Source organism: Coloeus monedula, assembly GCF_965178545.1.
Source record: "Coloeus monedula genome assembly, chromosome: 16".
Taxonomy (NCBI): domain Eukaryota; kingdom Metazoa; phylum Chordata; class Aves; order Passeriformes; family Corvidae; genus Coloeus; species Coloeus monedula.
The window spans coordinates 8820323-8847589 of NC_138796.1; the positions used below are offsets into that span (position 1 = coordinate 8820323).

The 27267-nt window shown below is 56.6% G+C and overlaps 1 protein-coding gene across 1 annotated transcript; it reads left to right on the forward strand.

The window, feature by feature from the left end:
• On the forward strand, positions 1-24625 carry CACNG3 (calcium voltage-gated channel auxiliary subunit gamma 3; the record flags this gene model as incomplete). Its single annotated transcript, XM_082292499.1, has 4 exons — positions 1-211; positions 20451-20534; positions 22873-23013; positions 24114-24625. 4 exons carry the CDS (start codon positions 1-3, stop codon positions 24623-24625), a joined length of 948 nt encoding a protein of 315 aa, XP_082148625.1.
• Between the last annotated feature and the right edge of the window lie 2642 nt (positions 24626-27267).

The following is a 27267-nucleotide window of genomic DNA, read 5'->3' on the forward strand; positions in this document are numbered from 1 at the left end:
ATGAGGATGTGTGACAGAGGCGTCCAGATGCTCGTCACCACGGTGGGAGCCTTCGCAGCCTTCAGCCTGATGACCATCGCCGTGGGCACTGACTACTGGCTCTACTCGCGCGGCGTGTGCAGGACTAAGTCCATGAGCGACAACGACACGAGCCGCAAGAACGAGGAGGTGATGACCCACTCGGGGCTCTGGAGGACGTGCTGCCTGGAAGGTACCGACCCCCGCGGCCCCAAAACTTCGGGGGAAGGGTTGCATCGCGGGACCCCCCACCCCAGATCCGGGCCCCTGGCGAGCGGCGCATCCCCCCGCCATCCGAGCATCCCCCGGCCCGGCGGCCCCGCCGCTCCCCGCTGCCGCCTTCCGCACCCCTCCTCGGGCACTCGCGGTGGCACCGAGGTGGAACCTCACGGGGGCTGCTCCACGCGGGGCGTGGGGGCCGGGGGAGTGGGTCTGCGGGGTCCCCCCGTGCTGGGGACCAGCGCTGGCGGCGGCAGACGCGCTGTGTCCTCCCGGGGAGCTCCGGGCTGAGGGGCCACAGGTCCCTCTCCTGATCAGGAACGTGTGAGTGAGAGGCCCGCGGCTGCTGCCCCTCTCCAAGGCTCCGGCGGCACCGCGTCCCTGTCACCAGGGGGAAACCCACCGCACCCGGCGTTTTCATCACCGAGCCCCAGCACCAGCGCCAGCCCTTTCCCTCTGAGCAGCACAGCGGGGCAAGGTGGGCTGCTGCTGCCCCACCGCAGCTCGTCCCTCCGTCCCCACGGCTGGGCGGTCCCACAGCGGGGCTGCCCCACCACGGCTGCCCCACGGCCGACCTCTTGCCTGCCCGGCCTCGCCGCTTCGCCCCATTGCTTCCCTCCCGCAGCAGTGCCTGTCTGGCGAGGCCCCAGCAGCTGCCGCCCTCCTGCAGCACAGGCCACAATTTGGGGCAGTTTTGCCCCAGAGCTGCTGGGTGAGGTGTCTCTGAGCACCCACAGGCTGTGGTTAAAGATGAGCTTTAACAGAGCCAGGTGCTGGCACCTGCGCAGCAAAAAATGGCCGATGGCATCACCCTGGGCCCTAACTTTTACAATTAGTGGCAGCAGTGGGTGTCCTGTGTGCTCAGGTGAACCTGCCCCACTGTCCTGTGGGGCCCTGGGGGTGTCTGACTGCCCCAGTCCAGGAGCGACCCCTCCAATGGTGGGGGCAGGCGAGCCACGGCGCTGAGCTGCTCCTCCACGTTGGAAAGTTCTCGGTGAGTCACGGCCACAGATGCAGAAATACCCTGTCTGTTCCTGGTGCTTGGTCCTAAACCCAGTGAAGTCAGTCAGAGCTTTCTTATTGATTCAAGGAGGGTTTGGATCATGCTCTAATTCCATAATAAATAATTTGAGATAGTCTGTCTCCCCTCTTGGGCTGAGGGAGCCAAGGAGGCAGGAGCCAGGGGATGTGAAAGATGGGATCACTGGAGGCATGAGTAATTTCCAAAATTCTTCGGCTTGCTACCTGTATTTTTTTTTTTTTCCAGCCAATGTTTTATGTTTCCCTCACTGTGATCGATCACTGCTTTGGAAGGAGCCAGAGAGGCCCCGCTGCCCTGGGCACAGCTCCCTCGGGAAAGGGCTTGGCAGTGCCATGGCAGAGCTCAGAGCTGGATCACAGCCCACCACCCTGAGCCTGGGCACGGGGCTAGGAGCAGCAGGGCATGGGCTCACCGTGGGCTCAGCACTGCCTGTTCCACATCCCACCCCGAGCTGGTGCTCTGAGTGCTGCTGGAGTGGGAGTGGGAGTGGGAGCCGTGCGGGGATGCGCGGCCGTACCTGCGGCACCACCGAGGCCTCATGCGGGGCACGGCCTCCGCCATCCCCTGCGTGTGGGTGAGGGTGGCAGTGGGGCTGCGGGGGCTGCAGCACCCCGTCAGGGATAGGGAGGGTCCCAGCCTGTGCTCGGGGGAAACATATGGGGCTGCGATGGTGCTGGGGGGACGTGCTGGGGCTGCTTACCACCCTCCTGGATTCTGCAGGAGAAAGGCGCCTCGCAGGCTGTTAACCCGTGCGATGCTGGGAAGGGAAAACTTCCCCCAGCGGAGCTGCGCAGGGCTCACGCGTCGGTGCGGGAGAAGGACAGTGCTGGGGCGGGGGCTGGGGACCCCCCCGGCCGGGGGAGCGCTGGGGGCCGAACCCTGTACCTGTTACAGGCAGCAGGTCCTGGGTGATTCCTGCTGCAGGGCCTTCCTGCCTCCTGATTTCTGTGCGCTCGCTGTATCGGGCTTGAAACAGGGACAGAGGCTTCATCCCCGGTGCCGGGACCGAGCACGGTGTGTCGCAGGGGCCGGTTCTCCTGCGGTGCACAAGACGCTTTTAGCACCGAGCAGAGCTCCCTGCCCGCTGGGAACCGCCTCAGCCCTGAACTTCCCTCCGCCAGCGGGGGCTGAACGCGGGTAACGAGGGAGGAATTGCGCGTGGAGCCCCCGTGGCTCCGGCGGCCGGGCGCGCGTGGCTCAGCACGAAGCCGCCCGACGTGAGCGCCGGCTCCGAGCATCCCCGGCGGTCCCGGCGCAGCGCCTGCGTGGGAGCCACGCACCACGTGAGCGTCACAAGCCCATCGGCGAGAGCGGATAAATCCTGAATGGAGCCGCCGCAGACCCATGGAGAGACACCCACACTGGGAAACACAAATTAGCAGTTGACTCAATATCTGGAGCCCAGGCAGGTGTTTCCAGACTGAGGGATAGTCTGCTTGGAATCGCAGCGTTTGGATCCTGATTATTTGCTTTTACAGTATGTGAACGCTTGGCAGGTGTCCCCTCGTGTGTCCAGCTGAGGTGTGAGCTGCACTGGTCGGTGCATGTCCCCCGTGGCTTTTTCAGTGTCACTTGCTTTCCTCCATGCCTGCTGTGTTGGTACAGAAGGGAGGGAAGCACACGGCACTTTGGGGAGAGAGCTGAAGTTGAGAAATCGCTGCTTAGGCTGGTGGTGTTTTTAAGAAACTAACAGAACTTTGGTTTTCATCAAATTTAATTAAATTCAGCATCATTAAATGCAGCATCATTAAATGCAGGGAGACTCCGTGTCCTCCCTGCTGCGTGGTGTAGATTGGGACTAGCTCCATGGCATCATGCGGATCTGAAACAGGCAGAAGGAGCAGGAGGATTTGGCCAAGGCTGCTCAAAATACCATATTTTAAGGCGATGTAGTACTTTTCCTTTCCTCCTTCATTCCTCTCATCAGAATAAAGTGCTCTGTCATTTCTGGAGGAGGCCAAGCATTGCTCTGCCTGCCTCCCTCACAGAGGATGTTCGGCATCCTGCATTCCTCTGGGGTGGGACGTGGGGTGTTTTGCAGGGGACACAGATATCTTCTGTCCCAGAGCTTTCCTTTGGCTGAGCTGTCCCCCTTGGGCCCGTCCTGGCCCTTCCAGTGTCCCCCACAGCAGCTCCAGCACAGCCTTTGCCAGCCAGCAGTTCCTCCCTGCTGAACCTGGAGACCTCTCAGGGCTGGTCTTTTGGGATGATCCTGTCTGGATTTAAACATAATATTGCAGGTACCATCAGCTGACCCCATAGCCCCCAGGACGCTGCCCAGTACTTTCTACACCTGACCTGCAGCTCCTGCATGGCTCAGTGGTGGATGGATGGTCACTCCTGGAGGCTGCACTTGAGGGTGATCAGCCGTGTCCCTGGGCTGGTGGTTCCATTGGAGAGCTCATGAGCTCCTCAAACTCCCCTTAAACATAATCAATAATCTTTGGTACCTGGGTCTCCCGTAGCCACGTGGGCTCTTTGTTCTGCCTGCTGTGAGTCTGGTTGTACACTGAGGTCACTGAGCCCCTCACAGGGAGTCCCCAGGGTGGCAGGGCCCCCAGCCCATCTGGTGGGACTGAGCAGCATCTCCTGACCCCAAACTGGAACTTGCTCTCCTGGTTCCTCGCTCTTAATCCTTGGAGTTGGCTGTACAGAGATGGCCATCACTGAATGAGCCCAAGGTACCGAGCTGCCCAAATTTGCCTGACCCACCTTCCTCATTCATCAATACTCCCATCAGTCTTTTCTCTGCCATTGCCCTGTTTTACTCCCAATTATTTCATGTTTTATTCAATACTCTCAAATAAAGATGTTGTCATAGCTCAGCACTGTCCTAGTAACAGCAGATCCTGTGCAGGAACATCCCTTGGATGACAGGGACTGTCTCTGTGAGCTCCCAGTCCCCTTAATAAAGCGCTGTTGATTCTGCATAATACAGGTCTTTAACTTTTTCAGGAGAGCTAAATCAAATACCCTGTGGAACTCTTAAATGTATTATGTTAGTGACTTCCTTTATCAACTGAATTTGTAACTATATCAAGAAAAAAATTATGAAGTTTGGTAAATCTATGTTCCACGAGGCTGTTTGACATTTGCCTCCTCCCCCGTTCCCACCTCTGCTAACCCACAGGCGGTGCTGGGGACACAGCTCCTGCCATTGCCCATCACATCACTCCTGGCATTAAACCAGCTTCTTCCGTCTTCTAGAAATTCATCAGAATGCCAAGGTTTATTAAAATCCATTTTAGATCTTCAGAAGCCTTCTCAGCTTATTCTCTGAATGCTCCTGGGAGGAAGTTCTCTAGTCCTCCTGATTCCATGTTTACACTTTGCAGTTGCTGTGTAGCATCCCCCCAGCTCCTGCCAGAATACAGGAGCCTATTTGTCTCCAAGTACAGAACAGAAGTATCTGATGAATAAATAAGCATGTGTCACTTCTGCTCCATGACTGACAGTTACACCGTCATGATCCAGTGCTGGTTTACACCTTCAGGAAAGCTCCTTCCAACACAATGAAAGAATTCCTCCTTGTTTTGCCTTGACCTTTCAGTTGCGGGTTTATTTTAACTGATCCCATCAGCTTCTCCCATCAGCCATGTGTGTGGCCTGCTACTTTCCACATCAAAGCCCCTGATTTTTAATTTTTTAATTCCATTTTCCATTGCCCTTTCCAGTAGGCCTGGCAGGGGTGTGAGGTGCAGGAAAGCACCTGCCCTTGATCCTGAATTTCCGTTTTCCCCTGTTGGTTTTGTCCATGGCTGGTTTTGGCTCTGCTGAGCTGAGCTGAGTCGCAGAGAAGGCATTAAACTGGGCTGGAAGCGGCTGCCCTGGCCAGGCACCAGCTCTTCCCCCGCCTCCAGCTCCTCTCAGCCCTCTGAGTGAGGCCAAGCAGAGAATTTCCCCAAGGTGACAGCAAGATTGTTTCTGTTAGAAAGTTATTATCTTTAATTTTTAAAAGCGCCAAGCAAATGTCCCTGAGATTGCAATCACCCATGATGGAGCACTTTTTCTCGCTACTCATTATAGGCAGGTATTTAAGGAGCTGCTCATCCTGTTCCTCTGTCTGGTCAGTGTCTGTGATAGATTCTCATCACCACCCCAACGTGCCACTTCTCAGCAGGGCCCGGTCCAGCTCAGTGCCAGTGCTGGTGATGGTGTGGTACGGCTGCCAGGTTGCCCTCCACAGCCACTCTGACCGCACTGACCGCCCTGCCCAGAGGCCCAGCACCCCTGGCATGGCTCCCCACAATGCCACCGGCCATGGCTCTGCCTGGGGGTGCCCGTGAGGAGTGCCCAGGGATGGCAGCTGTGGGGCAGGGGTGCACAGGTGGGGACTGTCAGTGTGGGCTGGAGGGGATGCAGGGGGAGGTGGGGCTGGTGCAGCAAGGCAGGTTTGGGGAGGTGGTGGAAAGAGGTCGTTTGCTCTTTGTTATCTGAGGGCTGGGAGGCATCGAGTTTTCGTGTGTGATGGAAATGGAGGATGTGGTGTGGTGGAGGCACCTAAGGTGAGGTGATGGATGAACGTGGAGAGGGACACTTACCTGTTTGAGACTACCTGATGGCTGCACTTTGACACCCAGAGAGTCTTCCCATCAGAACAGCCTGGAGCAGGGACAGCCCAACCCCTGGCACTGCCATCACACAGCGCTAACACCTGCCCTGGACAGGGGGCTCTGCAAGGGGTCACGTACAACACCCAGGCACAAGCTTGGATTTAGGGAATCCCTGAGCCTCGCCTTGGTGGAGGATGTATTGCATAAACATGAATTACTGTCCTCTAATGGAGATGGAAATGAGGCTGGCTGGACCCTCAGGCTGCTCCAGACCCATGTTCTTGTGGCACATGGCCAACAGCCACGAGTCATAAGAATCCTTCTGGACACAGAGGGTCTCGTGCCACTGCCAGCTGGCACCGAGGCTCCGAGCAGCCGTGCCTCCAGCTCCACGGCTGTTTGGAGAGTGTCCGGGGAGGAGCTGCACCTCAGCTCGCTGCCACCAGCTCTGCTTTGAGCAGAGGGTGCAAAATTCACCCTCCTGGGATGCTGCAGTGTTTCCTGGGCAAAAATCCTGACTTGTGGGGTGGGTTAAAGAGTCGGTTCCCTCACTGCCTGCGAGCAGCACGTGATGAGTAAAATGTATGCTGTGAACAGCTCAGAAACAGGCATTTTACTGCTGCATAGGCGTGGTGCAGAGCCTGTCATCTCCGGAGCTGTTCCCGTGTAATAGAGGTGGAAGGCTGAATTTGAATGAGGCTCAAGTGGTTTTTTTCCCGTGCAAGGTCACTGGCTCCATGCCGGCTGTAAATAATTAGGGATGGCTAACGAAGGCTGCGAGCCCCAGTGCTGGTGGCTGCGGGTAGTTGTGGTTTGGGGAGGATGCCCCATCTGGTTGGATGCCAGATCCTCCCGTTCCCAGCGAGGTGGGGACTGGCCAGGAGGTGCCAGGATGACGTTTGCTGGAGCAGCCAGGGAGCGATGCCCAGCTCCACTGCCAAGAGCTGCGTGGCCTTTGGTGAATCCCTTCTCTCGGCGTGAGTCTTGCCCTTCATAACGTGAAGCCAGGTGGGTTCAGCGGTGCTCACCTCACACGGCTCTGGGAAAGTCCCCCAGCACCCTCCCCGCTGGCCCACAGGGTGATGCCCTCCCATCCTCACTGGCACAGCCCTGCTGGGCACGCTGTGCTCTGCACAGGGGACAGACCAGGTGTGGAGACCTGTCATGCTCTGCTGTTCGGGATGAGGTGAGGTGAGACAGCCGAGCGTTAATCTTGCTCAGGGCTTCTCGCATCTCCGTGGTTCCTGTTCACATGGGTTTCACCATGGATTTTTAATGAACACAGTGTGCACTTCATAAATAGACATTAACCTCCTTTTTCGGGAAAATCAAAAATGCTCTTAAAATTATATAAATGCACTAATCCGAAAGTGTGGAGGGGTTGTTCAGTTGCTGCCCGAGGGGTCCCACTTGGCAGGGGGGTTTTTCCCTGCCTCACCTGCTGACAAGTGCCGCTGGCTGACTCACGGCGCTGGCAGGAGGCAGCTGCCGGGGATCCACTGTCATTTAACGCAGCAGTGCTGGCAGGTGCCGGGGCTGGGTCAGTCCAAGGCATCCGAGGGGAAAGGCGCCCACCCGTGTCCTGAGTTCCCGCAAAGTGCCCGCCGGGAGATGGGGAGGATGTGGGGAGGGGTCCTGCCCGCTGCCCGCTGCCCCACACCCTTTCCAGAAGGGCTGAAGCTGGGCTGCAATACCTACAACCCACTTCAGTCTTTCAAGTCACCCTCGGTAGGAGATCCCCTGAAGCTAGTGGATGCATTTTGGGTTAGTGCTCGGTGGGGAGAGGAGGGAGGTGTTCACGACCCTCCTGAGGGGTCCCAGGTGGGTTTGCTTTGGCTGGTGGGCTCGGCTCCAGAGGTTTTGGGTGGCTTTACTCGGGGTGAGGAGTGGGGAGCCGCTTGCTCTGCGCAGTGCCACGCGGGCTGTGAGGAGCCGCGGCTCTCTCGGGGAGTGCAGCAGCTCCAGATAAGGGCTCTGATTAAGAAGACACCTGCAGTGATAAAGAATGACAGTGCCGGGGTGACAACGGGTGTCTCTCCCTCGGCGTGTGTGTGCTGCCAGCTCTGCGGCGGAAGGGAGGTTCCGCAGGCTGTGCCGGGGAGGAGCAGGGGCTGCATCCCGCACCGGGACCTGTTACACAACCCTTGGGAAACACCGCCCCTGGCCCGGCTCTGGGTCAGCCCGGGGCTCCGGGGATGGCTGCGGAATGTTCTGATCCCACACTGCTGTGATTTCCCAGCCTTCTACCTGCAACAGGTATTGAAGTGTCTTCAGAATGAAAAGTCCAGGCCAGGGTATGCTGCGTGCTTTGAACTGTCCTGTGCCTTTTGGTCCCTTCCAACCCGAACCGTTTGGGGGTTCTAAGATTCTATGATCACTTGCCCAGAGGAGAAGTGGAGGGTCTTCTTGCCATAGGCTTTTGGTCCTTTTTGAGATGTGTCAGGACTGCTGGGCTTCACTCATCCCCTGAACACTGCAGGAATCCCTCACTCACTGGTGAGTGGCTGTGCTTGATCAGGGATTTTCACAGTCATGGCAGGGAGAAGCAGGAGGAAGGATTGTGGCTGCTGAGCAGGTGATAGGGGGTGATGATTTTCTCAGATATTGCCTGTTTCTTATCTTCTGACACCACAATGTAAAGACAAATCTTGTGCTGCTGGGCAGCAGAGGGAGGCTGAGCTGCTCCTGTGTCAGGTCCTTGGGAACGGTGGTGTTTAATAATACAGTCCTGTGGGAAAATGCCAGGATGCAGGGAGGCCATTGGGCAGGTTGGGGGGCAGGTCAGCCACTTGTACCATCCTGTCGCTCTCCCTAGGGCTCTGTGTGTTTGCTGCTTGCCAAGTGGTGTGTATTGAAGGAGGAGAATTGGGGTGCACAGGAGTGCCGGGATGGGTACAGGGAGCAAGGGGAGACATGTGACCCCCCCAGCCTTTCTGGGGGTCGCTGGACACCCACAAGGGTGTTGGTATTGGTGATACACCCTGCGGGACTTGGGCAGTAGTGAGCAGTGACGAAAGATGGTGTTTGAGGGTGACATTTGTGTTCATGCCTCTCGAACGGTCACAGTTACAATTTCACTGGTGATTTGCTAATTGTCCTCTAATTATACCTTTAATATCAGTTTGTGCCTGGAATCACGAGGGGAGGGGAGAGCACCCCTAGAGAGATTACCAACAAGCAATGACCCTTTTGAGATGTGCCTGATTTAACTTATTAAAATCAGTCTTGGCTTGTGCTGCTGGCACTGTCATCAAGCGGCTCGTGTCCTGCAGAACTTCCCTGGTCCCAGAGATGGCACCTCCATCCCCCTGCAGAGGCTGGGTTCCCTCCTAACATGAAATAGGAACCCTTCAGGCCAGGCCGGTGCTGCTCAGCTGGGTGTTGAACACCAACACCTTGCAGCTCTCTATGTGATACCTCAGCATCCCCGATTGCATCACACAACGTCATCACGGGAGCACTGCAAGGGGCTGCACCGGGTGCCTCCTGCCCGAGCCGGCCCGGGGCTGCTGCCTGGCTGGGAAAGGTCACTGTCACTTGGCGAGGCAGACTGTGACCTCCCCGCAGCTGTCCCTGCCTCGGCCCGGCTGTGTGTCCCTGCCAGCTGAGACAGTCATTCCTGCCGGGATGCTGGCATCCTTGCCAAATCCTCCATTTGCCTGAGCAGCCTCGCTCAGCCCCGCAGCCTTATCACGGCACAGCAGCTGTGTCACCCGGCCCCACCGGGCTGGCAGCGGGGACCCCTCCAGATGGGCACGGGCTGATCACCCTGCCCGCCCCAGCTGCTCCGGGGATTGGGAGCCTCTCGCAGCCCCGAGGCTTCTTCTCCCCGTTCTGGGAGAATCTCTTGTCGCTCCTCAGCACACTCCAGCCAAAGATAAAATTGTTCTCTGTACATCAGTCTTTGGCCTTCTCTCCAGTGTGAGAAGCTGGAGAAAGATCAGAGTGATCGCGCCTTGAATAGGAAGCAGGAAAGCTGCAGCGGGGTGTGAGACCTCTCAGCTGGGGAGGAGCAGGAGCCGGGGCTTCTGCTTCTGTCTCCCATCAGCGGAAGCGTGGCCCTGCGAGGGCAGCGAGGCTGGGGGAGGTGGTGTGCATGTTGTAAATAATTGCATATAATAACATTAAATACACTCTGTACATTGCCCCAGCCTGCCCCAATTGCCACTGCTACCGCCCCCCGCCCTCAGCCTGCAGCAGCTCCCGGGAGCTCAGCCCGTCCCCGCAGGGCCGGTGCCGCCGGCTGAGCTCCGGTGCATCCCCACAGCCGGGGCCGTGCGGCTGCGCTGCCAGTCCCGGCTCAGCACGGCTGAGGTGCGAGACAGACGCGCCGCCGCCTCCGCCGCTGAGCCCCGTCTGCCGGCACCGCGCTCGGCGGGGCCCCGAGGGACACCGCGCTGTGGGGCTGCGGGGACGGAACGGCCCCTGCGCACACTGCAGCGTGCAGGGCCACGGCCGTGGTGGCATCGGGTCCATGGGAGCTGCTGCCCGTCGTGCAGCCAGCACCGGTGTGGTGTGCGTGACACCGTCTGTGCCGCTCATACAGGGTCTCGGTGACGGCCCTGTGCTGGTCAGGGCACACAAGCTCAGTCACTCTTTAGAAATAACTTGCAATGTCAGTTTGAACAGATCTCCCGTTCGGGATGAAGAGAAGTCTTCCATAAAATAGGAGAAGCAGAACGCCCCATCAGCCCCCAGGAGCTGTTCCTCGGGCGGGGGCTCAGCCCCGCTGGCGGCGCAGGCCGGGCTGTGACAGCAGCGTCACCTCCCGCGCAGAGCCTGTTCCAGGGCTGTGAAATCCCCGGATCTGCGAGGCTCCAGCTGAGCGCCCAAAGCGAGCAGATGCTTGTGATCTGCGTCTCTCCAGTGCTCCACCACCCGTCCGTAAATTGGGGATAACAGAGTCGCAGAACGGTGGAATGGTTTGGGTTGGAAGGGACCTTCGAGACCATCCAGTTCCACCCCCTGCCATGGGCAGGGACACCTTCCACTACCCATCCAACCTGGTCTTGGACACTTCCAGGGATGGGGCAGCCACAGCTTCTCTGGCCAACTTGTCCCAGGGCCTCCCCACTCTCACAAGGAAGAATTTCTTCCATATATCTAATCTAAGCCTCCTCTCTGTCAGTGGGAAACCATTCTCCCTTGTCCTGTCATTCCATGCCCTTGTCCACAGTCCCTCTCCAGCTCTCCTCAGGGCTGCTCACCATCCATTCTCCTTCCAGCTCATAGCTCAAACTGCCGGTGCATCATCCAGAGAGCAGCTAGGTGCCCTCAGTGATAACCAGGTGGAGCTGCTGGGCTGCATGCAGCTGGGACAGAGCCATTAAAAGGCTGCTGCAGGCACAGCCCTCCCTGCATGGATGTGTGGTGTGGGCTGAGGGCAACGCCACAGACCCTGGGGATGGGCCAGAGCTGAAAATAGGGGAGTAAAACCACAGGGACAGCCCCAGGTAAGTGCCATGGGGCTGGGGAAACTCCTGCTGTCCTCAAGATGGATAGCAGAGCAGCACCTGGCTGCAGCAGCAGCAGCATGGGCTCTCTCTGCGATTTAATGCAAAAGAGGAAGATGGAAAGCATTGGGTGAGTGGTGAAGCTCTCTGCTTCACCATCTCAGGGGCTTTCACGTGTTTCTCCTCTTGCCACCAGAGCTCTCATGGGCTCCTGGAAGGGCAGAGCCATGGGGAACTGGGGTTGTTTGGTATTTGGAATGGCAGGGCCAGATGGACCTGGGGTTGTTTCAAAGCCCAGATTTTTTCTAGCAAAATATTTTGTGCTTTGAGCCACGTTTGGGAAGCTGGGGAAGTTGAGGCTGTTTAATGGCCAAGGTGATGGTGTAAGTGTCTCAGGGACCACGAAGCAGTTTGCCCAGCTCTGACCCGGGTGGAGCAGCTTTGTAGCCAGGAGCAGGGTCCTGCTCCCGGGGCCGGAGGGTGCAGCGTGGGCGGGGACATCACAGCCTTAGACAGATGAGTCCCGCGGGCTGTCTGAGGCACGGAGTGTTTCGGGGGCCTCGAGCAGCTGGCTGCCATGTGTTGGGGGCTTTTGGTGCTGTAAATTCCCAAAGTGATGTGTGATGGACGAGATGCACCATGCCCTGTCCCTGCCCGGGCAGGGAGCCTGCTGCCAGTGCAGTCCTGTCAAGGGGCTCCCAAACACACAGGGCAGGGCGAATGCTGTGCCGTGGGAATGGCTCTGGGTTTCTGGGCAGCTCAAAAGGGCAGCTTTCATTTCTTGGAGGGGGGAAGATGAGGCTGGTGTCACTCACTCGTTCACCAGCAAAGTTCTCTCCTGATGCTCCGTCTGCAGGAGAGTCCCTTCTTGTTCTCCAAAAAAAGCTAAGAGTGAAACTATGGTGCTACTCCTGAATATCGCTTTCCCCATCTGGGGCGTTGGAGCTGCTCCCCGGGGCTGCTTCCCTCCCGCAGATGGTGAGGAGGCGGCGCTGCCTCCCGGCAGGCAGGAGCTAAATCCGTCCGTGCTGGATGCGCTCGGAACCTGCGGGGCCGGGCCGGACCCGCACTCCCGGCCAGGGGGAGCCTGGCACCAGTGGGGAGGGGAGCAGGGAGCTGTGGCTCCAGGGTGCCAGCACCTCTCTCCCACACCAGCAAACCAGCAGCACAATGCCCACTGTATTCCCTGGAATAAATAGGCTGTGATGCATCGAGGCCCTTTTAGCACATCAGCTGAAAACTTCAAATATTTATACCAGGAGGATGCGACACAAGTATAGATGTATTTTTTTAAAAGGCAGGTGCTGGAATGGCAGTCATGTATTTGAACTTCAAATGCTTACCTTCAAATCCATGCTATAAAAGAGGAAGAACATAATAAATTTAATATCACTTTTTCAGGGAAAACAACCTGCCGAGCCTCCTCCCAGGCTAAATGGGCTTTAAAGATTGACTGTGCAGCTGTAATAACTATTGATGAACTGTAAACATGAAAAGATCTCCCTGCTCCCGGCCTGTCAGGAGCATTAGGGTGGAAATGCTCTGTGCTCCGCTCTGGCATGACTCACCGAGGCCTCGGCAAATGTGTTTATTTGTAAAGATCCTTATTTCAGAAATAGTGACCTTTTTAATGCCTCGTGCAGCGAGCTCGGAAATTAGAAATTGCCTTTTGGCGACTGGCTCGTCTTGCTGAAGCTCTGACAGTGCTTTTCATGGCCATTTACATATTTTTAGCCTGGATATTCTGCACTGTGGGGCTCCTTTGGAGAATGATTTGCTTTTCGCAGCCTTGGAACTGCAGTGCTGGGCTGAGGTCAGGCTGTGCAGAGGGCACAGAGGGGCTCACTGCCCACCGGGCTCCTCCAGCACCTCCCGAGCCTCTGCCCCTGAGCCCTCTCTTTATGGGATGAATTTAGTTACACCCTCCTTCAAACACGGACCAGGATGTTGATCATAAATTTAAGCAGCTGCTTCACCTTGAAATAAGGAATATTAAGGGTGGGGAGGCCCTGGCACAGGGTGCCCAGAGAAGCTGTGGCTGCCCCTGGATCTCTGGAAGTGTCCAAGGCCAGGGTGGATGGGGCTCGTAGCAAGCTGGGATAGTAGAAGGTGTCCCTGCCCATGGCATGGGTGGGGCTGGATGGTCTTGAAGGCCACTTCCAGCCCAGGCCATTCTGGGATTCTGTGATGATTCCATGAGTAAGACTGTTTTTCCAGGCTGCTGTACCTCACCACACCAGGATCTCCCTTTCGGCCCTCAGGCTGGCCATTACCTGCCAGTGTCTCTGCTGGTCACTGTCCCTGCCCCAGTCTGCTGCTGGCTGCACCAAAGCAAGTGTGACCGGTGACCTTGTTGCTCTGTGTCCATGGCTGGTCCCCTTGCTCTGAGTCCCTGCTTGCGCCATCAGGTCCCAGCCCAAGCCCCTGGGGCAGCGTAGGGAATGCAGCAGCCCTGCTCCAGGCAGGATGGGCAGAGCAGCCTCTCAGCCTCTCCACCCTCGCCCTTCCCAAAGCAGCATTCCATACAGCCAGTGATTGCTCAGCCGGCTCCTTCCGCTCTCCCTGGGCTCCGGGATGAGAATGTGCTGGATGCGAAATGCCGTGGTTGTGATCAGTTATTTAACATTTCTGGGGCCTGTGACTAACGCTGCTGCGTTGTTTGGTGACGGGGGGTGGCACTGCTCCTTTCTGCTGCTGCTGCTCATCCCAATGCACTGGGGAAGGACGTTTTGATGCTTTTCTGCTGTTTGTTTGAGCCTTTATCAGTGCTCTACAATTCCAAGTTGCTGATTTATATTCAGAGTTATGAATATCTCCTTTCTTCTCTTTGTTGGGCCTGTTTTTATTTTTATAGCTGTTTACTTATTAACCAGGCAGTTTCTAAACCAATGCAAACTCCCGTCATGGTGATGAGTTTTCAGGCAAAACACTCTTAAATCATTCTCTGTACACAGTTGTGCTTTTATGCTTAAATCCATTCTCCTAAGTGATTTGGCTTGTAATTGTTTTCTGCTCTGTGAATTGACCTCTCAAAGCTCCAGGATTCTGTGCTGGTGCCTTGGACTCGCCTCTGTGTGCCCATAAGAAGCATAATCAAGCCATGATTGCTTGGACTTGAGCAGCAACTAGTTTTTAGTTCTGTGATCCATTCCCTTTCAGCTGTCAACACAGAATCGAAAATAGCACTCCCCTGTGCTGGATGCCACGCTTCACAGCTATGAAATTGTCATTTATAGGTTTTTAGAAATTCAGAGGACATTTTAATACTGGTGAAGTGAAACCTCCAGCTCCCCATCATAATGCAGCTTGTCTCCTCCTTAGTATAAATAGGTGCTTAAGCAGCCTGGGGATGATCCGGCCTCTGCCAAGCTCAGGGTGGGAGCAGACACCGGAGCACCCACACCCACAGATTCTCTTTGTCTGAATTACTGGCAGCTTGTTTAACCAGAGGATCCCAGGTTTTACACTCTTGACTCTTGGTTTACCCTCTGGTCCCAGTTGGACAGATTTTGTCCCCAATGTTCTGGACATGAAACCTGTGGCTCCAACTCACTCCTACAAATGAATATGTCTGGATCCTTCTGTTAATTATCCAGCTGGCAGCTGGGATCATGGAACCATGGAATGGTTTGGGTTGGAAGAGACCCTAAAGATCAGGCACTCGTACCACAGTTGGGCCAGGAGCTTCTGTCAGCTCTAGCCAGTTCTTGGAGTGGTGGAAAGGGGAGGAGGATGGGGATGAGCCCAAGCCCCCTTTGCCAAACGAGCACAGAGCTCCCAGCCTGCAGGACAGACCCGCCTTCTCCACATCCTGTTAGTAAAAGCTGTGGGATCCAGGAATCTGAGCTGAGCTGGCTGCCCCTATTACCATCAGCCAAAGAGTAGGCTGGAAGGCAAACCCTTCCCAGAAGCTCATCAGTTAACCCAAGTAAATCTAAAATGTTCATTAAACAAGGGGAGCAGGATCCTGCTCCAGCTACACGGAGGGAGGTCCTGGCACCTCGGGCACTGGGATGCTCGGCTGGGCCCAGGCCTCCCACTCTGCCCCATCTCCTACCATCAGTGTCTCCAAGCAAGCAAACAAACCAAAGATCATTATTTTTTTATAATTGCCAGAATTGTATTAATTTAAACAGATAAACTCAGTCAGTGAAGCTCATTAATTTCTAGCACATGGCTTATTTACACCGATTCCGGCTGCTCCAGCACTCATTGCACTCTCATAGGAATGTCAATTACCTTTTAAAATAAAAATCAATGTTTATTCACTGTTAAAGATAAAACATGAAATGATTTCCTAAGACATGCTGATGAGTGCTCTCCTCCCCAGCATCATCCGAGGGCTCCCGGCATCGGCAGCTGCTGCCCACTGCCGTGTGCCATGGAGGGGACAGCAGTCTGCCAGCTGCCATGAGGGGACAGCAGAGAAGGGGCCACCCAGACCCCTGCACTCAGCCCCTGCACCTTCCTACCCCATCCCAGCATCTTCCCAGGAGCGTGGTGTTTTCCTGCCATGAGCTCCAGCAGTGTGGAAGGACAGAGGGAGGAAGGTTGGAAGGATGCAGGGAGGAAGGAAGCTCAGGGGAGCGTGGGGGGAGCCCCTGGAAGCAGCTCCAGAGTGTTACCTGATTACTTTTCTAATGAGAAAAAATGAGAAAACCCTCAGAGCAAAGGGCTGGAAATTACCCATCAGCTGCAAACTTTTTTTTCCTTCTCTATTATTCAGAATTGTTTTGCTTTTCTGAACTGCCTTGTGTAGGTTGCACCAACCCCACAGATTCCAGAATGGGAGATGATGAGTCACTGTCAAAATGTAGATTTTTTTTTTTTCCTTTTTTTTTTCCCTTTTAGCACTGCTGAGGGAGTGAAGTCCCTGTGCCACGCGCCAATCACTGGCACCTCGCGGGCTGGCGCTGGCAGGAGCTCCCAGCCCACCCGTGGTGTGAGTGCCAAGCTGTGCCCACCGTGTCCCCCGTGGGGATGCCCATCACGGGCATCTCCTGCTCCCCACACCCTGCTGAGCCGTGGGGGTGCACAGGGGCTCGGTTCCCCCCCTGCCATGTGTGTTCAGGTGTGTGCTTGCACTGGCCTCTGCTCGACCAGCACAGCAGAGCCACCTCTGCCACCTCCTTGGTCCTGCATTCCTTTCATCTGACTTGGGTTTTTTCCACTGGTGGGTTTTTTTTTTATATATATATAAAAACAGGAAAAAATGTCCTTCAGAACAGGCGTATCTGTGTAGGTGCCTCTGCTCAGCCACAAGCCACCACCGCAGAGAGGGGGAGAGGGTGTGAAATGGAGATGGAGCCAGATTACACTGGTACCGCCGGGGGAAGCTGGTGTGGGGCTGCTGGGGCGATGGGGATGTGCTGCGGGAGAACTCAGTCCTGGGGAGGAGGAGGATTCCTCCCACTGCCAGGTGTTGAGGAGCCCAGCACCCATCCCAACACCAGAGCAGGGCTGGGGGCTCTCGGATTTTGCCTTCATTCAGCCCCTCTCCAGTGGACTTGGGGCCAACAGATGCATGTGACAGTAACGGCCTGAGGAGTCACACAGATGGTGGGATGGCGATGACAGGTCACCTGGCTCCCCAAGGCTTCCCTGCCCTGGTGGAGAACACCCCTTGTCCTCAGCTCCAGCAGCAATTCCAGTGGGGTTGCTCCAAACTGTGGATTGAGAGCCTGTAGCCATCCCACCAGCCTTCTCTGATGCTCCTCTAAGCTGCTGTGTGTCTTTGAACCCAGGCTGTGTTGAAAATTTGATGATGCAGGTGGCAAACAGGGTTCTGGGGGGTGGCTGGGACCCCTGCAGCCTTCTGCAGGGGCACGGAAGCTGTTTGGTGCCACCTGCTGAGCCCTGTGCGGTGGCCACTGGGTGCTGGCCATGGCTAACACAGACCCAAAACTCCGCAGCTCCACAATCTCACGCCAGGGACCTTGTGCAAAGAGCCTCAGGATCCCTTGCAGAGCCTGGAGCTAGGAAAGGGAAGGAATATGGATGAATTTCTTTCCATCTCTCCAAGCATCTGGGAGGTGGGTGGGAGGTAAAAAAAGATGAGCCCTGAAGTTTTAATCCCTCAGAGATATTTAGGTATCTTGCTCTTGTTACTCAGGGAGTGCAGAGCCTGAGCATCTCTGGGATTGTGCCGCAGGCTCCTTCCTACCCCAGCACTTCCCAGCTCAGCTCCGACCTCTGGTTCTCCAAAATATTAATTTTCAGAGAACTTAGACCATAATGACCTATACTTCCTTCGGATGGATTCAGTGTAACACAGCGTATTTAGGAAGGCCATTACTGGAAGCCACAACTTGGGAGATAACTCACTTGGATTTATCGGGAGGAGCAGAGAGCTGAGGACTGGAATGTGACCTTGACTCCTGGCTGAGCCAGTAGGAGGGGAGAAAGGAATTTTGTTCTCATTTAAGAGCGGTCTCAGCTCATCCTCCTCAGCCTGAGTCTTCCTTTGCACACACCAGTAACACCCAGAATGGTCCCTGGAAAACTGTTCCACCAGATGAAAAGTAATGAGATTTTAACACCAGAACTGGAGCTCTTTAGTCTTCTGGCTCGTCGGGCTGGGATCGATATTCTTGGTTGTATTTCCACCACTGTAACCGTATTTCCCTCACAACCCCCTCCCCGTCCCCCCAGCCCTCCCTGGGGAAAAGGGCTCTGAGAGGAAAACAACCTGAGATCAAATCAATTAATTGCCTCTGCATGTGCCGATAAATGCGGTGCGGGAGCTCCGCGCGTACAGCGGAGCACGAGTGAGCAAAGCAGGGAAAGTACAAGCCCTGCCCTCCGCCCGGGGCTGGGGGGCTCCGGGGGCACTCACAGCATCCAGCGTGCGGCTGGGGAGGCTCGGAGCTGGCGGGGATGAGAGGGATCGAAGGATCACGCGGAGCGCGGGATGCAAACAGCCCTGCGGGCGGGGAGGGGAGGGGACGGGAGGGATGCCCGTACAAACCTGCGGCTGCAGAGTGTGAAGTACGACTTCGTCGCTTCCAAATTAAATCCGGTGTCACCCAAAGGCAGGGCTCGCTGCAGGAGCCTGGGGCCGCCGGGCAGAGACACCCTGCAGGCACCACACAGCCCACGGTCCCATTGCTGATATACCCAAAAAGCCCTGGAAGGTTTCCCAGCTGGAGGGGGATTCCCTGGATTAAGGTGAGACCATTACATGGAGACTCTGACCTGCAGTTGGGTGAGGCTGGGGCAGAAGGTGGATGGACGTGCTCCCCTCCTGGCCAGGGGCGTGCGGCAGCTGCGGAGGGTGAGCAGAGAGGTGGCACCTGCCTGATGGCACCAACTGGTGGCAGAGCTGGGGCTGCTCGCGCTGACCCCTCCTGCTGAAGGAGGGGACAGGCAGGACTGGTTCCTCCCTACTGACCGGTGCTGGGGTGGGCGAGGGGGCTCAGGGCCGGCTGAGCAGGGTGCCCAGCACAGCCTCTGGCGCTGCGCAGAGCCTGCTGCGGCTGTGCTGGGCTCCGGCAGGGAAGTGCGGCGATAAGCCAAGTTGGCTAATTGGGATTGATACTAATAGGGAGAGGAAATTACTGAGATCCACCACCCAGACAGCCGAGAGGGGAGTGGGTACCGGCGGCAGCACCGCCTGTGCTGGCGCTCGCCCGGCCGCAGATGAATCAAACCCGGGGCTGTGACTCAGGTTCCCAGCACGGAGCCACGGCACAGGCATGGCCAGTGCCTGGGAAAGGGTTCAGGAGCAGGTTGGGGTGTGCTGGAACCAGCAGCCTGGCATGCTCCTGGCTGGGAGAGGAGCCCAACTGCTGGCAGCACCAGCAGCGGTGGCTGGGAGGAGGCAGCAGCCGCCCGTCCGGCCTGTCCATAGAGCACGAGCCATGCTGGTGGCGTGGGCTGTGCCCAGCTCTGGAGGCACAGCTGGGTGCTGGGAAGGCGCACCCAGGTAAGGCATTGGCAGGGACTGCGAGTGCCCAGAGCAAGTGGCTGAGCCGGTGCCAGAGCAAGTCCCCCTGAGATACCATCCCAGTGTCCTTTACCCAGGCCCAGCTGTAAAGCTGGGAGAGGAACACATGGAGTTGCATCTGCTGTCACCAGGGGACAGGGACCTGGTGGCTGAGGATGTGACACGTGGCCCAGCTGCTTTGGGGGCTGTGTCCCCAGCCAGGACCCCGAGCAGCTGCCTCATCCATCCCTGGAGCCATTTCCAGCTGCAGCTCCCAGGGGCAGGATTCCCTCCCTGCGGAGCATCTTGGAGGTCAGAGGGGGCTTTTTGGGATTGCAGCCTTATTGTGGTGTGTGTTTGGAGGCTGAAGTTGTGTGTCAGGTGGCTCAGCATTGCCATGACGACGAGCATCAGTTGGTGAACAGAGGGAGTAAAGGAGACAAAATGAATGTCAGAGTGTGAATAGATGCTGTGGAGTTGGGGCTGTCCCCCTTCCGCCCCCTCCCCTGGGCAGCCGGGCGTGTTGCTCTGCCCATGCCTGCTCAGCCCAGGGCTCCATTGGTGCAGCCCCGCTCCGGCAGTGCCTGATGGCTGCAGAGCAAAGGGACATGTGGGGGGCAGCTCTGGGGTGTGTGGGGCAGAGTCTGCTGGCTCTGGGTACTGGGAGAAGGTGGGTGAAAGCCCAAAGCTGAGAGGAGGAGGAAGAGGAGGAGGCTGGGGGCTGTGCTGTGGAGCTCGTGTCCTCACTGTGCCCAGTGCAACCCCTTTTCCCACAGTTCCCAAAGCAACGGGAGCAGGCAATTCTCCCTCGGATGCTGTGTCTCCCTCTGGATGACAGCTTGCCTCCTCCAGAGCCTCATCTTCAGGCTTTAATTGATGCCTGTCACGCTGCTCAGCTCCCCCAAGCACAGCCTGGGAGCATGCCACCATGCAGGACACCCTGAGGGTTGGTTTGTCCTGTCTGGGGCCCTGGTCCCTGGCGACAGGTCCTTCTGGGTCCCATGGCAGAGGGGACAGAGCCAGCATGACCTGACCACATGCTCTAGAGTGAGAATGGTGAGGGGGCTGCCCTTCCTCTAGGGAGATACTGCAGTTCCTCCCACCTCTCCCTGCCCCTTGCTGCTCCAGAGCAATCCCACACTGTGTCTCAGTGTCCCCATTTAGAACATGAAGGCCCCTGGGCTGCTGCACATCCTGGCCAGCACAGGGTTCTGAGCATTTCCTGGCTTGTTTCTCCCCAGGAACCTTCCGAGGAGTGTGCAAGAAAATCGACCACTTCCCTGAGGATGCAGACTACGAGCAAGACACAGCCGAGTATCTCCTCCGTGAGTCTGCTCCCCCATGGCACACATCCCCTGGGTCCCCTCACACACTGCAGGGCACCCCCTTCCTCTCCTCCGGCTTCACCCAGCAGAAGGCTGAGGGGTTACGGCCCCAGGCTCCTTGTGCAGCAGCAAGGACCCCCTGGGTCATGCAAGCATGGCCGTGCCATGTCGCAATGCCACATGTTAATGGCACGCTGGCCTGGCACTCGCTGTCCCCACAGCTGGTCCCAGCAGCTGCTGCACAGCCTGAGTCTGTTGGTGTTCCCCCATGGAGGACTGGGACCCCACAGGTCCATGGTGCAGCACCACAGGGACACGTGTTCATGCCCTGTCCATGCTGGTGTCCCTGTTCCCCGAGTCTCCAGCCAGGCTGGATTTGCCTGGAGAGCGCAACGAGCATCTGCCATGTGCTCTGCTGGTGGCAGCCAAGCACAGGGAGACAGAGGGAAACTGAACTGGCAGCTTTCCTGGGAAAAGTGGGGCCTCCTGTCTCAGGGGCCAGCAGAGCTTTGGGGCAGGGCCACAGGCTTTCACACAGAACCCCAGAATGGCCTGGGTTGGAAGGGACCTTAAAGCCCAACCAGTGCCACCCCTTGCCATGGGCAGGGTCACCTTCCACTATCTCAGGGTGCTCCAAGCCCCTTCCAACCTGGCCTTGGACACTTCCAGGGACGGGGCAGCCACAGCTTCTGTGGGCACCCTGTGCCAGGGCCTCCCCACCCTCACAGGGAACAATTCCTTCTGTATATCTCACCTAAATTTCCCCTCTTCCAGGGGAAAGCATGGGCAGCCCCAAGGCTGGGTGAGGGTGACCCTGCAGACAAGGGGCACCGTCCCCTCAGTGCTGGGCACACACATGTGTGAGCATGTGCCAGGCACCAGTGACAGAGGCTGGACACAAATGACACCCCCGACATGCAGAGCCACACGTGTGCCAGACCGCGGGCCCTGCGTGCTGAGGGCTCATCCCAACCCCTGCATTTCCAAACAACAACAGACAGCAGCAGGGGGGCAGTGGCAGCCCTGGATGCTCTCTGAGCTCCTGGGGCAGGAAGGAATCTCGGGAGAAGGGCCCTGTGCCCGTTGCCTGGTGCTCAACCCCAACTCCCCCGGCTGACCCAGCTGCTGCTCATCCAGTTGTTGCTCTGGACTCTCAAATTTCCACATCTCTGCTCACAGCAGAGAGGAGAACGAGTTTAATGAAATGGCTTTGCAGTTTTAGTAGATTAGTGTTGAAGTTCTCCCACCCCCTCTCACATTAAAAGTAAAAAGTCTATTTTAAAGCCCCCTGAGTGGAATTTTAATGGAGCTTTCCTGTATTTCTCTGCTTTAATAACAGCCCTAATCGAGGCATGAGAGTCCAAACCAAGGCACAGTGTATTTTTGGTGCAGCAGGTAGTGATCTGCTGCATTCATTACTCTCTACTGTCATTTTGGAAGCTGATCCGTGTAGGAAAGTCCCTTCTTTGTGTAGTGCCCAGTCAGTGACTGCTGTCAGTGTTGCCAGAGCTGATCCTGAGGGATGGAGCCCAGCACCGGGGTCACAGCATTGTCCCAGCTGGGTTCTGGGACCTTGGCATTCTGTTAATTTTGAACATGTTCCTCCCCTACATTGGAAAATAACTTTTTGTTGAAATTGAGGTATGTTAATTTGTAAATTTTTACTTCCAAAGCAGCTGTGATAGTTTGGGCCCCATGGGAGAGGTTCCTGACCATGTGGTTGGCAGTTCCTCACCAGCCTGGTGAGATCTGAGGGATTTCTGCCACTCCAGAGGCACTCCAGCCAAAACCTGAGGGTGGTGTGTTTGGTAATGGGAAGGTAAATTGATGGTGCTGGCTGTGTGACTAGGCTGGAAGACATAATTCCTTGATCTAATCTAGGACGGGGGGGGGGGGGAATAGAAATTCGGGGTTTATGCTGTTTTTATGGCTGGAATCACAGGATCTGCAGGGCTGGCTCAGGGACAGCAGAGATACTGGGAAGGAATTCCTCTCTGTGAGGGTGGGGAGGCCCTGGCACAGGTTTCCCACAGAAGCTGTGGCTGCCCATCCCTGGAAGTGTCCAAGGCCAGGTTGGAAGGGGCTTGGAGCAAGCTGGGACAGTGGAAGGTGACCCTGCCCATGGCAAGAGGTGGGACTGGTTGGGCTTTAAGGTCCTTTCCAACCCAAACCATTCCAGGATTCCATGACAAGCAGAGGATTCATGGTGGGGTCTGGTGCTAGGTGTCCCCATCCATCCTTGCAGCTCAAGGGGTGCCCTTGCACAGATCCTTCCCAGGTGCTGGTGTTGGTGCAGGGGGTGCTGGGGGCTGATCCTGCCCCTCTCCCTGTCCCACAGGTGCGGTGAGAGCGTCCAGCATCTTCCCCATCCTCAGCGTGGGGCTGCTGTTCTTCGGGGGCCTGTGTGTGGCCGCCAGCGAGTTCTACAAGAGCAAACACAACGTCATCCTCAGCGCTGGCATCTTCTTCGTCTCCGCAGGTAGGAGCTTCCCAGGTGGCTCCTCCAGCCTGGGGGGACACAGGGGAGCAGGAGGTGTGGTGTGGATCCTCCCAGGCTGTCAGCACAGAGAGATTCTGAGGTTTGAGAGCTGTTCCATCCCTGTGGGAAAATCCCCATTGCAGGGAAAAACCATCAGGGGTCTCTGGCCATGGTCACTGTGCCAAGGGTTTCAAGTGTATCCCCTGCTCTGCCTCGAGCAGAGCCTGTGTGGGGGCTGCAGCCCAGGAGGGGCTCCTGGAGTGCAGCCATCCCACCGGGATAGGGATTGGGGGCTTTGCCCTCCATCCTGGACAGTCAGTGGGCACTGTGCCTGCAGCGGCAGAAGCAGGCAGAGGGGCTGCCGCAGCCCCACGTGGAAATTGCTCTCTGGAGAGGCCGTTCCTGCTGGATTACTCATTTCTCTCTGCTGTTCCCCGATGCTTCCCCTGATTATCGCGTGACAACGTCTTTGTCTCAAGGAACTGCTCTATTTTGTGTTTTTCTTCTCCCCACAAAAAGACAAATGACTCTCCCTCCTTGGCTGGCAGGAGCTGCTGATGCAGATGAGAAAACAGCAGAGAGAACATAATCGATTCAATAAGTAAATCTGGGAATGCACCAGCTTCTCCCTGGCCTGCGGCACAGCCCCGCTGGCTGCCCCTGTCCCAAACAAAGCCTCAGGACTCCACCAGAAATGGAAAGAGACGGAGCCATCCCGGCTTCCCTGCGCTCCCAGGGCCATGGTGATCTGGGGTTCATGCTGGGGGGATCCCCCTGTGCCCCTCGGGTTGGCTCTGCTGCTGCATGGCACCAGCCGGGCTCATGTGTTCACTGCTCAGCAAAGCAAAGCACAACCAGCTCCTGAAATGTCCCTTTTCTAGACAAAATAGTGGTTGTTCCTCCTTTCCTTCTGATATCTGGGAATATGCAGGAGTACTGGGTGTAAGGGAATATACAGGTATCCTGGGACATCAGCAGAGGTCTGCAAGGGAATTTGGCCCAAGTGTGCTGGCAGAAGGGTTGGTTCCCTGTGGGGACATGTCCCCCCATCCACTCCTGCCACTCAGGTGACCACCTGTCCTGCTTGTCCCCCCCTTCAGGTCTCAGCAACATCATCGGGATCATAGTCTACATCTCGGCCAACGCAGGGGACCCGGGGCAGAGCGACTCCAAGAAGAGCTACTCCTATGGCTGGTCCTTCTACTTCGGAGCACTGTCCTTCATCATCGCCGAGATGGTGGGGGTGATCGCCGTGCACATGTACATCGAGAAGCACCGCCAGATCCGCGCCAGGTCCCACTCGGAGCTGCTGAAGAAGTCGGCCTTCACCCGCCTCCCCCCCTACAGGTACCGCTTCCGCCGGCGGTCCAGCTCCCGCTCCACCGAGCCCCGCTCCCGGGACATGTCGCCCATCAGCAAAGGGTTCAGCACCATCCCCTCCACCGACATCTCCATGTTCACCCTCTCCAGGGATCCCTCCAAGGTTACCATGGGGACGCTGCTCAACTCGGAGCGGGACCACGGTTTTTTACAGGTCCATAACTCCATCCCCAAAGAGTTCAAGGAGTCTTTGCACAACAACCCGGCCAACAGACGAACCACGCCGGTCTGAGGCGGGCTGGGCCGTGGGCAGGCTGCATGGCATCACCCTCGTGACGGTGTAACCTGTGAAACCCCGTTTTTAAGGACAAACCCAGAGGCTCCCCGTGCCCCCACCCGTGGGGCTGGTTTTTCACTCCTGAAATGCCACTGGCCAGACCAGGCCACTGCGCCCGCGGTGGGAGCGGGACCCCCAGCGGGGAGGGGATGGGGCCACGCTGGGACCCTGGCCCTGGTGCCCTGCGGACTGAGCAGGCTCCAACCCCCTGGGACAGCGGCTTCCCAAGGTCTCCATCGTTCGTGTGATCATAACCGCAGTGTTCCCGTAGCTGTGTGTCCATGGAAATGCTGGCGATAGCCCTATCTGTGAGAACCCTTAACCCGGTAGTTACATTTAAGTGGAATCGCCTGGAAGTCCGGAGCTGGAAGCACTGAGTTAGTGCCGGAGCAATGCTTGTGTTCCGAACCCCTTTCCCTGTCGTGCTGGATGGAGTGCTCGGGCTGGGTTCCTCTATGGCGTTTCGTGCATGCATTAAATAGCTTGGAATTCAATTTTGTCATGTCGGGTTGGAAGAAACATCCTTTTGCAATTTTCTGTGGTCTCGAAAGGGCTTATTTCCCTCCTCCCTTCCTTCCCTCTTCCCTTCCTTCCTTCCTCCCTCCCTTCCTCCCTCCCTTCCTTCCTTCCTTCCTTCCATTCAGGCCATGAAAGGACTCAGGAGCAGAATTACTCCAGTGACTGGTAGCAAGTATCCAGCGTTTAATTCACCTCTAATGTTGCAAGAAAATGAATTACTTCCCTACAGTTGATACACACACAGTCAGAGATGACTGGGCACAGCCGAGGGGGCAACGCGCGACCATGGTGCTGCGGGAGGGGCTGCAGCCGCATGCGGATGGGATGTGATTCCCTAATGGCTGGGAGATCCATGAGAAAAACAATAAAATTGTCCAGTTTGGCAAGTTCCTTGGCTGAATAGGTCGCACTGACCCTGCTGTGGGCACTGGAGAACTGCGCACCGTGGCCGGCAGGGAGGAGGGAGGTCAGTCTGGGACTGCCAGGGAGTGTGTGAGCAGACGGAGGTTTGGCTTTAAACTCTCCCACTGGAGCAGAGCTCATCTAAGCAGAGGCAGTTTTGAAGCAGTTGGTTTGTGATGATGTGTCACTTAATTGAAATCTTATTTAACCTTCTGACAGAAGTGGCAGATTCCCACAGGGTCCCCGGGGGTGATCTGGGGCCAGCGGGACTCTCGTTTACTCCGCTCTCGGCAGAAGGGGAACATCTGGTGTGCATTGTGTGAGCCTGAACAGCCTTGCCCTGGGTCTGCTGCCCAAAGTCAGAGCATGGCTGTTCACAAGGCACATCCTAATCCTTCCTGGGAATAATGAGCAGGCCACTGGGAAACCTGGCACAGGAGCTCTGCTGGAGTGAAATCCTCCCTGGAGCTCCACAAACAGCCTCAGCAAGGGCTGCCTGTCCCTCAGCACAAGGCTGCAGGCCCTTTCTTCACAGAACCACAGAATGCTTTGGGTTGGAAGGGACCTTCAAGCTCATCTCATTCCAACCTCCTGCCATGGGCAGGGACACCTCCCACTATCCCAGGGTGCTCCGAGCCCCATCCAGCCTGGCCTGGGACACTTCCAGGGATCCAGGGGCAGCCACAGCTTCTCTGGGCACCCTGTGCCAGAGCCTCCCCACCCTCACAGGGAGAATTTCAACTCCCTCACCCTTATTTGCTACTCGTGCAAAGGGAGTTGTTCGAGAAAGCGGATTCAGATGCTAATTAGGCCTCTTAATTGCCGTAGTTGCTGATTGCATGTATTAAAAACAGTCAAAGGAGAGTTACACCCCCATCTTAGGGCAATATTTAAAAGCAAAGCAGGAAAGGGCTGGCAGTGCTAAACACGGAATAGAAAGGAGTGGAATAGTTCAGCTGGAAGGAACCTACAATGACCATCTCGAACTTCCCGAACAATTGATTTTCATCGGGGCGAACCAAAAGCTAAACCATGGCTTTAAGGGCACTGCCCAAATGCCTTTTCAACCCTGTCAGGCGTGGGGCACCGACCCAGGCAGGGTCTGAGCACCCTCGGGGCACAGGAACGCTGCGGTGCAGCGGGGCCGTTTGTTTGTGTTTATGGAGGCAGAGCGGGCAGTGATTGAAGGTGTTTACTGCCACGTATAATATCTTCCCTTTGTGCCGATGTCTTTCCCCTGGAAGAGAAAATCAATACCCAAGCTAAATCTGGAGGCCTCAATATTTCTCAGAGAAGTGCAAATCAATATGGATTTCTTAACAAGTTTAATTTCAATACCTGAAAGTGCACATTCTGCCTATTTCCTGACCTTTCCAATCCCCAGGGGAGGAGGATTAAAAAGATTTGTTCAAATTCAACGAATTGAATCAGCAAATGCCCCATTACCTTGTTTTCTTTCCGCCAGACCTTGATAAACAGTACGATAGCCCATCGTCTACGCGTGGCTGCCAGCGCTGTTTCGACGCCAGCCATGCTGACCCGCCGGGCATGGCAGTGCCTGTAGTCACCTTCGTGGGCAGAACAGCCCAGGGTGGTGACAAAGGGGCCAGGTGTCGTGTTCCGATGCACCCGCTCCCCCTTCTCCGAGTGCCAGTGGACCCACATCCCACCAGTGA